The sequence below is a fragment of the Podarcis melisellensis genome, assembly GCF_964234715.1.
Source record: "Podarcis melisellensis genome assembly, chromosome: 15".
In the NCBI taxonomy this organism is placed as follows: domain Eukaryota; kingdom Metazoa; phylum Chordata; class Lepidosauria; order Squamata; family Lacertidae; genus Podarcis; species Podarcis melisellensis.
The window spans coordinates 29,678,535-29,690,611 of NC_138532.1; the positions used below are offsets into that span (position 1 = coordinate 29,678,535).

At 50.2% G+C, this 12,077-nt stretch overlaps 1 protein-coding gene across 7 annotated transcripts in view; it reads right to left on the bottom strand.

The window, feature by feature from the left end:
- Window positions 1-11,823, bottom strand: part of ELN (elastin) — a 58,083-nt gene extending 46,260 nt beyond the window's left edge. For 4 of the 7 annotated variants that reach the window (XM_081889461.1, XM_081889466.1, XM_081889463.1 and 1 more), the window contains exon 1: window positions 11,649-11,822. In XM_081889461.1, coding sequence (XP_081745587.1) covers window positions 11,649-11,733 — 85 coding nt within the window. In that variant the 5' untranslated portion in view covers window positions 11,734-11,822. Of the gene's footprint in view, window positions 1-11,648 lie in introns of all 7 variants that reach the window. The other 3 variants (XM_081889465.1, XM_081889464.1, XM_081889462.1) reach the window with 1 other exon arrangement.
- Between the last annotated feature and the right edge of the window lie 254 nt (window positions 11,824-12,077).

The following is a 12,077-nucleotide window of genomic DNA, read 5'->3' on the forward strand; positions in this document are numbered from 1 at the left end:
AGCCCTGTCCTCCTCCATGAATTTGTCTAATCCTCTTTTAAAGCCATCCAGGCTGGTATATGTCACTGCCTCCTGTGGGTAGAGAAAGGTTTTTTTTCCTCCCTCTCTCTGGGAGATTCAGGACAGGAAAAAGCAACTCCTTCTTCACGCAGAGCAGAGTTAAACTGTGGAACTCACTGCAGCAATGACCACCAACTTGGGTGGCTTTAAAAAGAGGATTGGACAGATTCATGGGCTATTGATGGCTACTAGGCATGACGGCTGCATGGATGGAAGCAGCAATGCTTATGAATGAAAGTTCGTGGGAACCGTGGGAAGGGAGAGTTGCTTCTGAGATTGAATCCTGCTTGAGGTTTTCCCATTGGGGCATCTGATTGGCCACTGTGAGAACAGGATGCTGGACTCAATGAGCCACTGGCCTAATCCACCAGGCTCTTCTTAGGCTCTTAAGTCATGTTTTTAATCGAGAAAGTTGGCTGCTATTCTAGCCAATCTGATCCCCACACGGGTCTGTGTTTATCTCCTGTCTGGGAACGTATGTTCAGCTGAAGGTGTGGCCTGGGGTGTCTCAAAAGGGAGAGGGGGGACATTTTCTGGCAAGATAATCAGATTCTGTCCCTCCACACACACACAGACACCCCACCATGTTCCAAAGATGGAGAGCAATGTTTGCATTTGCCGTGATCTCAGACTGAGAATGTTTTCTTGTCACAGGGAAATTAAGGGATCATTTTCTCATTTTCCTCCCAGATTTGTTTCGGGGGTATAAAATTGAGAGGAAGCGAGAAAGGTTGCTCTCTTGGTGGGTGTTAACATTTGGGGGTGGGGGGGCCAAGGGATACATTTGTCAACTCTGGAGGTCATTTCCCACCCACCCCAATCCAATGTATTGCCAAGGACTTCTGATGGCGCCTCATGCAAATTCCCGCCAGAGGGAAAAGTCTGGAGAGACATTGAGGAGACCCCCAACAAGCTGCCCTTCTGAAACCTACAGATTTGGTCGGGTGGGCGTGCAAATGGGAATTGGGATTCTGGTGGATCTCCCGGACACTGACTTTCCAAATCTCACAGATGAGAAAAGCAGAGGTCAAATGGTCTACCCCACAAAACCACCCATAGAATCAGTTCCTAACCAGATGTCTCATTGGGAAGTACATTAAGCAGGATTTGAGCACAAGAGCAACACTCCTCTCCTGTGGTTTCCAGGAACTGGTATTCAGAACTGGTATTCCCTCCAACCACGGGGGCAGGGCATAGCCATCACGGCCAATAGCCATTGACAGCCTTATTATTGTCCAATCTTCTTTTAAAGCCATCAGAGTTGGCAGCCATCATGGAGAGCTCCATGGTTGGACTCTGCACTGAATGAAGGACTTTCTTTTGCCTGAATATTCAAACACTCAGCGTCACTGGGTGTCCACCAGTTCACGTGTTATGAGAGATGGAGAAAAACTTTTCCCTACTCACTTTCTCCATTCCAGGCGTCATTTTCTATCGAGTCGCCTCCTCCTCGCCATTTCTCTCAACTAAAGAGTCCCAAATGCTGCCACCTTTCTTCACAAAAAAGCTTCCTTTCCTCCACCCACGTCCCCAAGGCCAAAGCTCAGATTGGGGAAGAGAGGTCAGGAGTTGAGAGTGCCACCAAGTGCCGGCATCTCGTGCCCAGCTGCCTCGGCCTCCCTCCCTCCCCTCTGTGTCCCAACAACAGCCAAGCTAATCGCCTTAGTGCTGAGACACGCCAGGCTCAGGAGGCCCAAGACTGCCGTGGCAGAGATGAATATCATAGAATTTTAGAGCTGGGAGGAACTGCAAGGGTCATCTCCTCCAACCCCCTGCATTATGACTTAGACAAATCAGGTCTGCATCTGCAGTCAAGCAAGTGCAGCCAAATTTCTGGCCCAAATAATAGTTTTTTTCTGGGACTAGAACCAGCTTTGTCAACTCAGTACCCTCCAGATGTTGCTGGACCACGACTCCCATCAGCCACCCTGGTCAGTGCAGCTGTGCTTTTTCATCACTGGTTCTTAAAGGTAAAGGTAAAGGGACCCCTGACCATTAGGTCCAGTCGTGACCGACTCTGGGGTTACGGCGCTCATCTTGCTTTATTGGCCAAGGGAGCTGGCGTACAACTTCCAGGTCATGTGGCCAGCATGACTAAGCTGCTTCTGGCGAACCAGAGCAGCGCACGGAAACGGCGTTTACCTTCCTGCCAGAGCAGTACCTATTTATCTACTTGCACTTTGACGTGCTTTCGAACTGCTAGGTTGGCAGGAGCAGGGACCGAGCAACAGGAGCTCACCCCGTCGTGGGGATTCGAACCGCCGACCTTCTGATTGGCAAGTCCTAGGCTCTGTGGTTTAACCCACAGCGCCACCCACGTCCCGTCACTGGTTCTTAGAGGTAGACTAATTTGGTATAAGGAGGCTCCACTTACAAGAATGCAGGGAGCTGCCTTCTATTATACCCTGTCCTGCCACCTCAGTATTTTGACTGGAAGCAGCTCACCAGAGTTTCTGGCAGAGAATTTCTCCCACCCCTACCTGGAAATGCCAGGAATCGAACCTGGGAACATTTGCATGCTCTGCCACTGAGCTATGACTAGGGATGGGTAGAGAAGTACAGCTCAGTTTGCATTTAAAAGCAAGCCTCCCTAATTTGCACTTTGCACAAAGCAACATGCAAACTGAAACAGAGAACCCATCCTTCAAAATCTGAACATCTCCAGATTTTGCAATGCAGTTCTCCAGCCAAGTTATGTGTACAAAAATCCATACTCTTGGGGTAGAGTGTGGCTAAAGAGCATCTAATAGTCAAATAATAAAATACACCCAAGCATTATGGAAGGGCAAATTGCTTTGCACAAAAAGCTGACAAATTTTCTGAAGGACTAATTTGTAAACTGATAGGAAAACGTGGAAAACTGAAGACTGGAAAAATGATAAATTGGTAGAAATTGAAATTGACAGACCCCCCCAACCCAGCACTGTGGGTGTCAGACTTGCATCAGAAAAAAAAAACTGGGTTCAAATCCCCACTGAGTCATGAAGCACAATTTCCAGTTTCAGCCCAGTCTTCATCTTTAAGCATGATGCACCCACCTCACAGGGCTGTTTTGATGCTCAAGTGACTGAGAAGGCTTTCTACACTGTCACGAGTTCCTTGGGGAAAAGGCAAGAAAAAATGCGTAATAGAATCAATAGGAAGGCCATCCAACCTCTGCTTAAAAACCTCCAAGGAAGGTGAGCCCACCAGCTTCTGCCCACCACCACTGTCAAACAGCTCTTATGGCCGTAAAGGTCTTCCTGATGTCAGAATCGTCTTTCTTGCAATTTGAATCCATTGGTTCGGGCCCTGCCTTCTGGAGCAGCAGAAAACAAGCTTGCCCGATCTTTCTTCAGGTATCTGAAGATGGCTTTCATATCACGTCTCAATCTCCTTTATTCCAGGCTAAACTCATGCCCAGCTCTCTCAACCGTTTCTCATAAGACCCGGTTTCCAAAACCTTGATCATCTTGGTCACCTCCTCTGCACACCTTCCATCTTGAAAATAGCCTTCTTAAACAGGGGTGCTCACAACCAGACACAGGACTCCAGGTGGTGTCCAACCAAGGCAGACTAGATCGGCCCTATAACTTCCCTTGATCTGGACAGTAGACTTCTGCTGAATCGCATTGACCATCACACTGTTGACTTGCGTTAAGCAGAATACAGTGGGTCTATTGCTATGAACTGGGTGCCTTTATGCCAATTGCTGCATTAATTCCCAAACCCTCCTCTGCTCCCGCTACTCAGGAGGGAGGGGAGAGGCAGCTTAAGAAACTGACTTAACGGCTTAAGCAAGGCCTTGCCATGTCCCGAACAGCTTAAGAAAACACATGAAGGGCATGCAAGCTAGGAAGGAAAGGAACAAGAAAAGCACAATATCTTTATGGGATCAGGGAGGCGAGACTTTCCTTTCCCCCCCACATGCAAGCCTCAGATCCCAATCCTTTTTTTGGTTACAGAAGGAGGATAGAAAGCCTAGTAAGGGTCGTTATCTTATCTTGCAGGCCTCTTCTTAACAAAGGTTTCTCGAGGACACCATAAGAAATAACATTGGGCCCATGATACATCGGGAAAGAAAACATTGGGGCTGCTAATTTGCCCCAGCTCTAACAAGCAGCTGCTCAGTTTCCGACCACCTCCAAAGCCTTGCAAGTCCCATTTGGTGCCAGCTCCAAAAATCTGTGAGGTTTTCGTTGATGGAGCAAACATTTTTCTCCCTCCCTTCCTGGCCCGTTCAGTCCAGCCTCCTCATTTTGCCTCCAGAGGCCCCGTAGGAACCATGGAAGAAGAACCTGCAGATGACAACCAAGCCCTGTTGTTTTGGCTCCCGTGATTTTGTTCTCAGAGGTAGACTTCCTCTGTAGATGGAGGCCCCACTCATAAGAACACAGTGAAATGCCTTGTGCAGAGTCTGCCACTCTGTAGAGCCAGTTGAGCTTGTTGGTCCATCTAGCTCAGTACTGCCGACATTGGCTGGCAGGGGGTCTCCAAGATTTCAGAGAATCATGGAATTGAAGAATTGGAAGGGATCTCCAAGGGTCATCTAATCCAACCCTTCACAATGCAGGAATCACAGCTCAAGTACCCCTGACAGGTGCCCACCCAACCTCTCTTTTAAAACCTCCAATGAGAGAGAGGCTACCATGTCCCAAAGCTCTTACTGTAAGTTAATAATAATAATAATAATAATAATCATCATCATCATCATCATCATCATCTATTCATACCCTGCCCATCTAGGTGGGTTTCCCCAGCCACTTGGGCCGCTCACAGCAGAATATTAAAAACATGATAAGACATCAAATATTAAAAACTTCCCTAAACAGGGCTGCCCTTCAGATTTCTTCTAAAAGTCAGGTGGTTGTTTATTTCCTTGACATCTGGTGGGAGGGCATTCCACAGGGTGGGTGCCACCACCGAGAAGGCCCTCTGCCTGGTTCCCTGTAACTTTACTTCTTGCAGAGAGGGAACTGCCAGAAGGCCCTCGGAGCTGGACCTCAGTGTCTGGGCTGAACGATGGGGGTGGAGACGCTCCTTCGGCTATATTAGATTCTAATGTTTAATCAGAATTTCCTTTCTTCACAATGGGATCCATTGGTTTGGATCCTCCCCTCTAGAGCAGTGCAAAACAAGATGGCTCCTTCTTCCATGTGACAGCCCTTCAGATATCTGAAGGTGGCTATCCTACCAGCTTTCAGTCTTCTCTTCTGCAGGCTAAACACCCCTAACTCCCTCAAGCCTTCCCAGTTAGGAGAAATCTCTCCTAAAATGAATTTTCATGAGGACTTTTTTTATTATCACTAAAATTTGCAGACTGATGTTGAAATGTGGGGAACTGAAATTCAGATTGCTGGGGGTTGGAGAAGAGGGCTCTTTGAGTCCCATCCAACTGCATAATTCTATGATTCCGATTTGAAAAAACAAGAAACATTTGCCCCTCCCTCCCAGCCGCTACCATTTCTCTGCCTCCCTCCCTCTGCTTCCCAAGGCAGCCGGACACATATATTTCTAGCCTCTTGGCGGGAGGGAAAAACAAGGTGGGAGAAAGCCAAGGGGAGGGCGGGAGGAGGAGGGGTTAAGCAACCTTCCCTTCCCCTTCCGCCTCCTATCCTCCTAGCTCAGGCTTCCTCAAACTCAGCCCTCCAGATGTTTTTGGCCTACAACTCCCATGATCCCTGGCTAGCAGGACCAGTAGTCAGAGATGATGGGAATTGTAGTCTCAAAACATCTGGAGGGCCGAGTTTTAGGAAGCCTGTGACCTAGCTACTGCTTTGCAGAGGCCCATCAGCCTGCAATCCTGCAAGCAGGGCTGCTGTATCTTTATGTTTTTGCACAGTGTCTGCAACAGTGCTTTTTAATATATACAGTCCAGTCCAGCGGAGTGCATGGTTCCTAGACGTAGGCCCAGGCTCTCACTGAACTCTAAAGATTGCTTTGGAACAGAACCCAAGCCCTGATTCCTCAAAATTGTTGACCGGTTTAAAGGATCTGAAGGCCTGCCAAACTCAAAAAATGCACCGTCCTGTTTTCCTTAAGCAATTTCCCTGCAATTCTCTGAATGCTTCAATGTGGGAGGAAGGCCACATGGACCAAGTGAGAGCTACCTCCCAGTAAACACGCCAAGGATCAGCCGACGGGAGGCCACTTCTCCTGGGACAAGCGTGGCCTCATATGTGCCCTATTTTGCAGCCAACGGCCCTCCGATTTGAAAAACTGGCTTGGCGTTTCCCAGACTTTTTGGGGTCACATCCCCCCGCCAACTATTATCATTATGGTCACTTGTTAATCTACACCAAACCTTTTTCCCTGAAAGAGAAAATAAACCCATCTCCGTTGGCCACCACCAAACAAACAAAAAAACACTACAAAAAACATTTTTCAGAATAGTGGTTTGCGCGACCCACTAAGCAAGGCAAGAGCCCAATAAAATTCAAAGCACCAACAATTAATTGCACATTCATTCAAAAGCCATTTAAAAGTATTTTGATCAATGCAACAAAAACTGATGGAATCACAGCATTGCAAGGTTGGAAGGACTCCCAAGAATCCAACCCCTGGCAATGCAGGAACCACAAAAATCTCGGCTTTTCAAAGGCTGTGGTCATTTCCACCTCCAGCGCCCCCCCCCCCCCGCCACACCCTTGCATCTCAGAGCCGCCGCCCCCACCAGGTAATCTGACCACCTGCCAGGGAGTGCTATCCACTTTGAGGACCATTGAACCAGGTGGTCCAAGTCCCGTACACCGAAGGGGGATCTGGGAGGCTTGAAATGAGCCGTCCACAGTCATCAGCACCTGGGCAGCTGGTTAAGCTTGCAGGCTCAGCGAACTTGGCCACTGGGGTGAGATTATTGCATTTCTTCTGAAACTATAGTCATTGTCCCTAAATTTTTATCAATGCATAACAATCAGCAGGTGCACATTTTATGCAAATCTGGATCCTTTCTGGTGGGGGTGGGTGTATTTGTAAGTTATTATCTTTTAAATTTACTGTATTTGGACTCTCTGCCTTTCTCCAGAGCTGGGATTTGAGGCAGTGTCCAACCTATCAAATGCAAAGTAAAGAAAGCAAACTAGCGGAAAGCAATAATCAAAAGACATCAGAGCACTTTTAGAGGCAGCTAGCGTTCTCCCCTCCTGTGTTTTCCAGGAATTGTTACTCAAAAGCATTGCTGCCTCCAACTGTGGAGCCATCATGCTTAGTAGCCACCAATAGCTTGTGAATTTCTCCATTCCAAAGCCATCCCTATTGGTGGTGGGTCACTGCCTCCAGGGGGAGAGAGCTCCACAATTTAATTCATTGGCGCTCACTTCAGAACACAGCGGGTGGGTGTGAAAAGGCCTTGAGGATCCTTAATGTATAGGAAAATGTGGCTTTTTCCAGGTTTCGAATGGGTGTCTGTGTGAGAGGGGAAAGTTAAATCCAATTTATCCGCTGCCTAAAGCAACACAGAGTAGGAATTACATACATAAACTGACCTTCTGACCACAGAAGAGAATACTAGCTTGTGTTAAAAACAAAAAACGGCCCATTTTTTTCATTACCAAAAGAATTTACTAGCCACTGTTAGGGATCTCTAAGCACTCTAGCACCTCATAAAGAAAAACCACCCTCTTGATCATTTGCAAGCTGTGGTCAACCAGCAGGCAATCTCGGCTCACCCCTGGCGACTAGGAAAAGAGCTATTGGGGAGCCAGCTTCCCCTTCTGTGGTCGTTTCCCTTCCAGGAATGAAAGAAGGGGAAATCAGAGCTCTGCCAACTCTCATGAGATCTTTTGTGCACAGAACTCCTGTTTAGGCAGGAGGAAATAGCTGAACTGTAGAGCTGGAAGGGACCCAAAGGGGCATCTAGTCTCTCATAATGGACACACCTTTGTAGGAAGGACAAAAAAGTGCAGGCAGGCATGCCTCTGGCTTTCAGAGACAATTTCTCCCCGATAAATATTTGTGGAGAAGCGGCTATCGGAGGAATGGTGGCGAAATACAGGGGTGTTGTTAGCGGGGACCAAGCCCCGGGTCCCAGATTTCCTGCCCCCACTTTTTAACCACAATTTCCCCTTTCCTTGCAAGGTGCTTAGGGCCCTCTATAAACTGCTGTTGAGAACCCAGCCAGCCGCTATGTTCATATGCCCAGAAATTAATCCATATCATGGGTCTGAAGGTCCTGAACCTTCAAACTATTTCATGGATGCTATTTCATAGAAGTGTAGAGCTGGAAGAACCCTGAGGACCATCCAGTCAAATCCCTTGGAGTGCAGGAATATGCAGCTGTCCCGTACGGGGATCGAACCTGGAACCTTAGCATTATCAGCACCATCAGTAGCCAACTTACTAGGCTGACTTTCTGGTTACATCCCAGGAGCGCCCAGGAAAAGTGGAGGGCGGAAATCCAACTTATTTCATAGGAACGCAGGAAACTGCCTTCTACCAAGTCAAACCTTTGGTCCATCTAGCTCAGGACAGTCTGCACTGACCGGCAGCTGCTCTCTAGGGGTTCAGGCAGGGGTCTCTCCCAGCTGGGGAGAGAACATGGGACCTTATGCATGTGTAGCCATACTCGGGAGCAATCCCAATTGGCACCTGCTTTGCACACTCCAAACGCCCTGGCTCCCAGACCTGCCACACTTGCAGCAATTCGTACGAGGCAGCCTGAACAGCAAACATGCAAAGGGCACCCCCAGCTCCAGCCAGGAGTTTCCCGGTGGAATCGGGGCCGGCTCTACTGTTGGGCAAAATGAAGAGGAGGCTGCTTCTGGTGGCAGGGAAGCACTGAACGGTGGCAAGGTGATGAAGGAACCAGCTGGGCACACCAAGCAGCCTGGCCACCCCTGCCCTCTCAGCTGACTTGCCACCCTTGGCTGGCAGTAATGGGGTGCTGGTCATGACATTTTACCACCCGAAGCAAAGGGCTGGATTGCAAGATCTCTGCCCTGTCCCAGTGGCCCTGACACAATCTGACTGGACTGATGAATGACTTATTTTGACAAGATCCTCAGCTCTTCCCGAGGCAGCAGGGCGGCTTAGGGGGTGCAGAGTAGAGGCTAGCTTAGGGGGCTTGGCAGAGGAGTGAGCCAGCCACCTCACTCCAAAGAAGGATCCCGCTGCCCGTCCAGTCAGGGTCTCCCTGTGACTTTGGGGACCACCTTCTCGCCCCCACCCTGGGCTCCTTTGGGAGGATGGGGCAAGATATAAATTTACAGTGGTGCCTTGGTACTCAAACAGCTTGGTTCCTGAACAAATTAGCTCCCGAACGCCGCAAAAGTGAGTGTTCTGGTTTGCGAACATTTTTTGGAAGCCGAACATCCAACGCAGCTTACGCAGCTTCTGTTTGAGTGCAGGAAGCTCCTGCAGCCAATTGGAAGCTGCGCCTTGGTTTTCGAACTGTTCCAGGAGTTGAACGGACTCCCGGAACAGATTAAGTTTGAGAACCAAGGTACCATTGTAATAAGGAAGGAAATAAATAAATGGACTCTCGCAGCAAAATGACTTCGGTCTACCAGCGTGGAAAAACCCGCTCAGAAGGAACAGATGGAGACGGGTCGTGTGCGTTCCTCTAGTTCACTTCGGGAGTGCTCCACAAGCGAGACTTAGAATCACAGAATTGTAGAGTTGGAAGGGGTGCCAACGGTCATCTAGTCTGACCCTCTCTTAACTTGAGTGGGCCTGCTTCACCCATCACAGCTACCTCACAGGTTCCCCCATGATGTCTCAACAGTTGTCTGGCTGCCACCCCCGGCCCCTTATAGCAAAGGGAAAATCTGTGACCCTACAGACCCTGTCGGACTCCAACTCCCAGCAGCTAACGATGGGGAATAATGAGAGTTGGAGTCCTGCAATGTCTCTGGGGTCACCAGCTCCCCAGCCCTGACCGTGGCTATCCTTGGGTGCCTTTCTTCACCCAGGTCCCAACATCTGAGCCCTAGGCAATCCTTCCCCTACTGCAGAGATGATCTGTCAAGCAGGTTGCTCGAGTGAGAAAGCCCAGCCTTCTGAACAGCAGGTCTCTGTCTAGTTTGACCCAGAGATGGGGAATTCTTCCAGCCTATCAGATCTGAGTCTTCCCAAAGAGATTTTTTTTTTAATGGGATCCTCAAGCCATCACCCCACATGCTTGGACTGAAGCGATGACAGTTCCTGAGGGCGGCAAGGGGAGACAGTACGATCTCGCGGGGAATGCCAAAATAGAAAAGCAAGAGAGTGTGTTTCATTAATGCCTCTTGCTGTGTTCAAAACCCGGGAAGAGCATGTTTTCCAAGAGGACACCCAAGTTGCAGGCAAAGGCGGCGGCTGCTTGGCGGGACCGCGGTGTTCCCAGAGATGGGACAAAGGCGTCCGGGATAGGGGCATCCCTTCTGATGAACCCCATGGGATCCTATGGGCACGACCCACTTCTCCTGCCTGCTTCCCCTTTTGGGATCGGGTGCAAGGCAGGAACCTCACTCGGATCCTGCCCTCCCGCTTCCCATGGGCTTCCCTTTGCTCTCCGACTGGGCAAAGCGTCCGTGGTCGCCCGGGGAGAGCCACATCGTCACCACAGGAGAGCGACCTGTGCAAATTGTGTGGGCTGTGCAGGTGGCACATCCTTCTGACATGCAATAATTCATAGGATTGTAGAGCTGGGAGGGACTCAGCGACTCAACTAGTCCAACTCCCTGCAAAGCAGGAACCACAGCTAATTCTTCAGCAATGACCAAACTCACTTGTAGGGGCAAGCAGTGAGCTAACTCCCCCCCCCCAACACCAAGGAAGATGAAAGTAAATGTTGGGGTTCAAGAGGAACCCTTTTTACTCTGACGTTCTGTGCCCCAATCCTCAAAGCACTGCTATGGCTCCTCAATGCACTCTGCACATGCTCAGAAACACTGCATTACATGCTTGCACCATCTGAGGGGCTGAGGTTTGGTGTTTGGCAAACACCTTCTGGGGATTCAGTTAAGCCCTTCCTGTCCTCTCCTGGAGTCCACTGGCTTCATATCCTGCCCCCCTTCCATTCAACCACCACGATAGACCCTTAAAGTTTTTCAATGGTAATATTAGTGACTCCCTGTGGGCAGGCAGCACCTCAGCCACCTCCAGGGTGCACCCGGAAGATTTCAGAGACCCTGGAGGTGGTGAGGGGCAGTACCGGGGGCTCCAGACTTTTGCCCCTTGTCACCAACAAGCAGGGAGTAGAAGGATTGGTCTGAGATTTGGAGCAGTGAGTCTTGCTCCAGAGGCGGGGGGGGGGGGAGCGGGCACTGAGTTTTTAAAAGGTGCGATGGCAGGTGCCCACCAGTGGGGCAGGAGCTGTAGAGACCCACAGCAGAGGGAGGTAGCAGTGACTCCTCTCAGTCTTGCCCCCCATCCTGCTCCTTGCCGAGTTCTACAAGTGCACCTCAGAGGGGAGCCTGTGAGAGCCAGTGGCCTGTTGCAAGAAAGCAAAAAGCTGGGTGCAGGCGGAGGTCAGGTGCCCCAATTGCCCAGACGGAACTGCCTCCGCCGCAGATGGCTTGGAAGCGAGGCAGCTCGGCGACCCCTTCCAGGGCCGGGGGGGAAAGCATCTGGTCAGAGGCTGTCTGCGGTTTTGGTCCTGAGCCTTCTCTGCTGCTCCCGCTGCCTCTTACCTCCTTGCCACGAAGCTGGGAGACTGGAGAGCAGGAGGACAGTGACAGCCCCGGGAAGGAAGGAAGGAGTCCGTAGCCTGGCCATCTCTCTCGACGCAATGCCCCAGCCCGCTGGCCGCCGGAGTGTTTTATCCTAGCGGAGCTGCTTAATTGCGGCTTCCAAGGATGTAAAAGGGGGGGGGAGAGAGGGGAGGGATGAGGGGAGGGGACAAGGCTCAGGACACTACGTCATTGGGAGAGGGGGCACACACACACACACACACACACACACACACACACACACGGATCTCTCTCTCTCCAAGAGCCTGGCTTGCCTTTGTAATTTCTCTCTCCCCAGCGCGGGTGGGATCTGTTGCCAAAAGCGAGCTCTGCTGCCAAGAGAGATTTCAGGAAAAGGGGGAGGGAGCTGGAGGGAGGGGGGATCCAGAT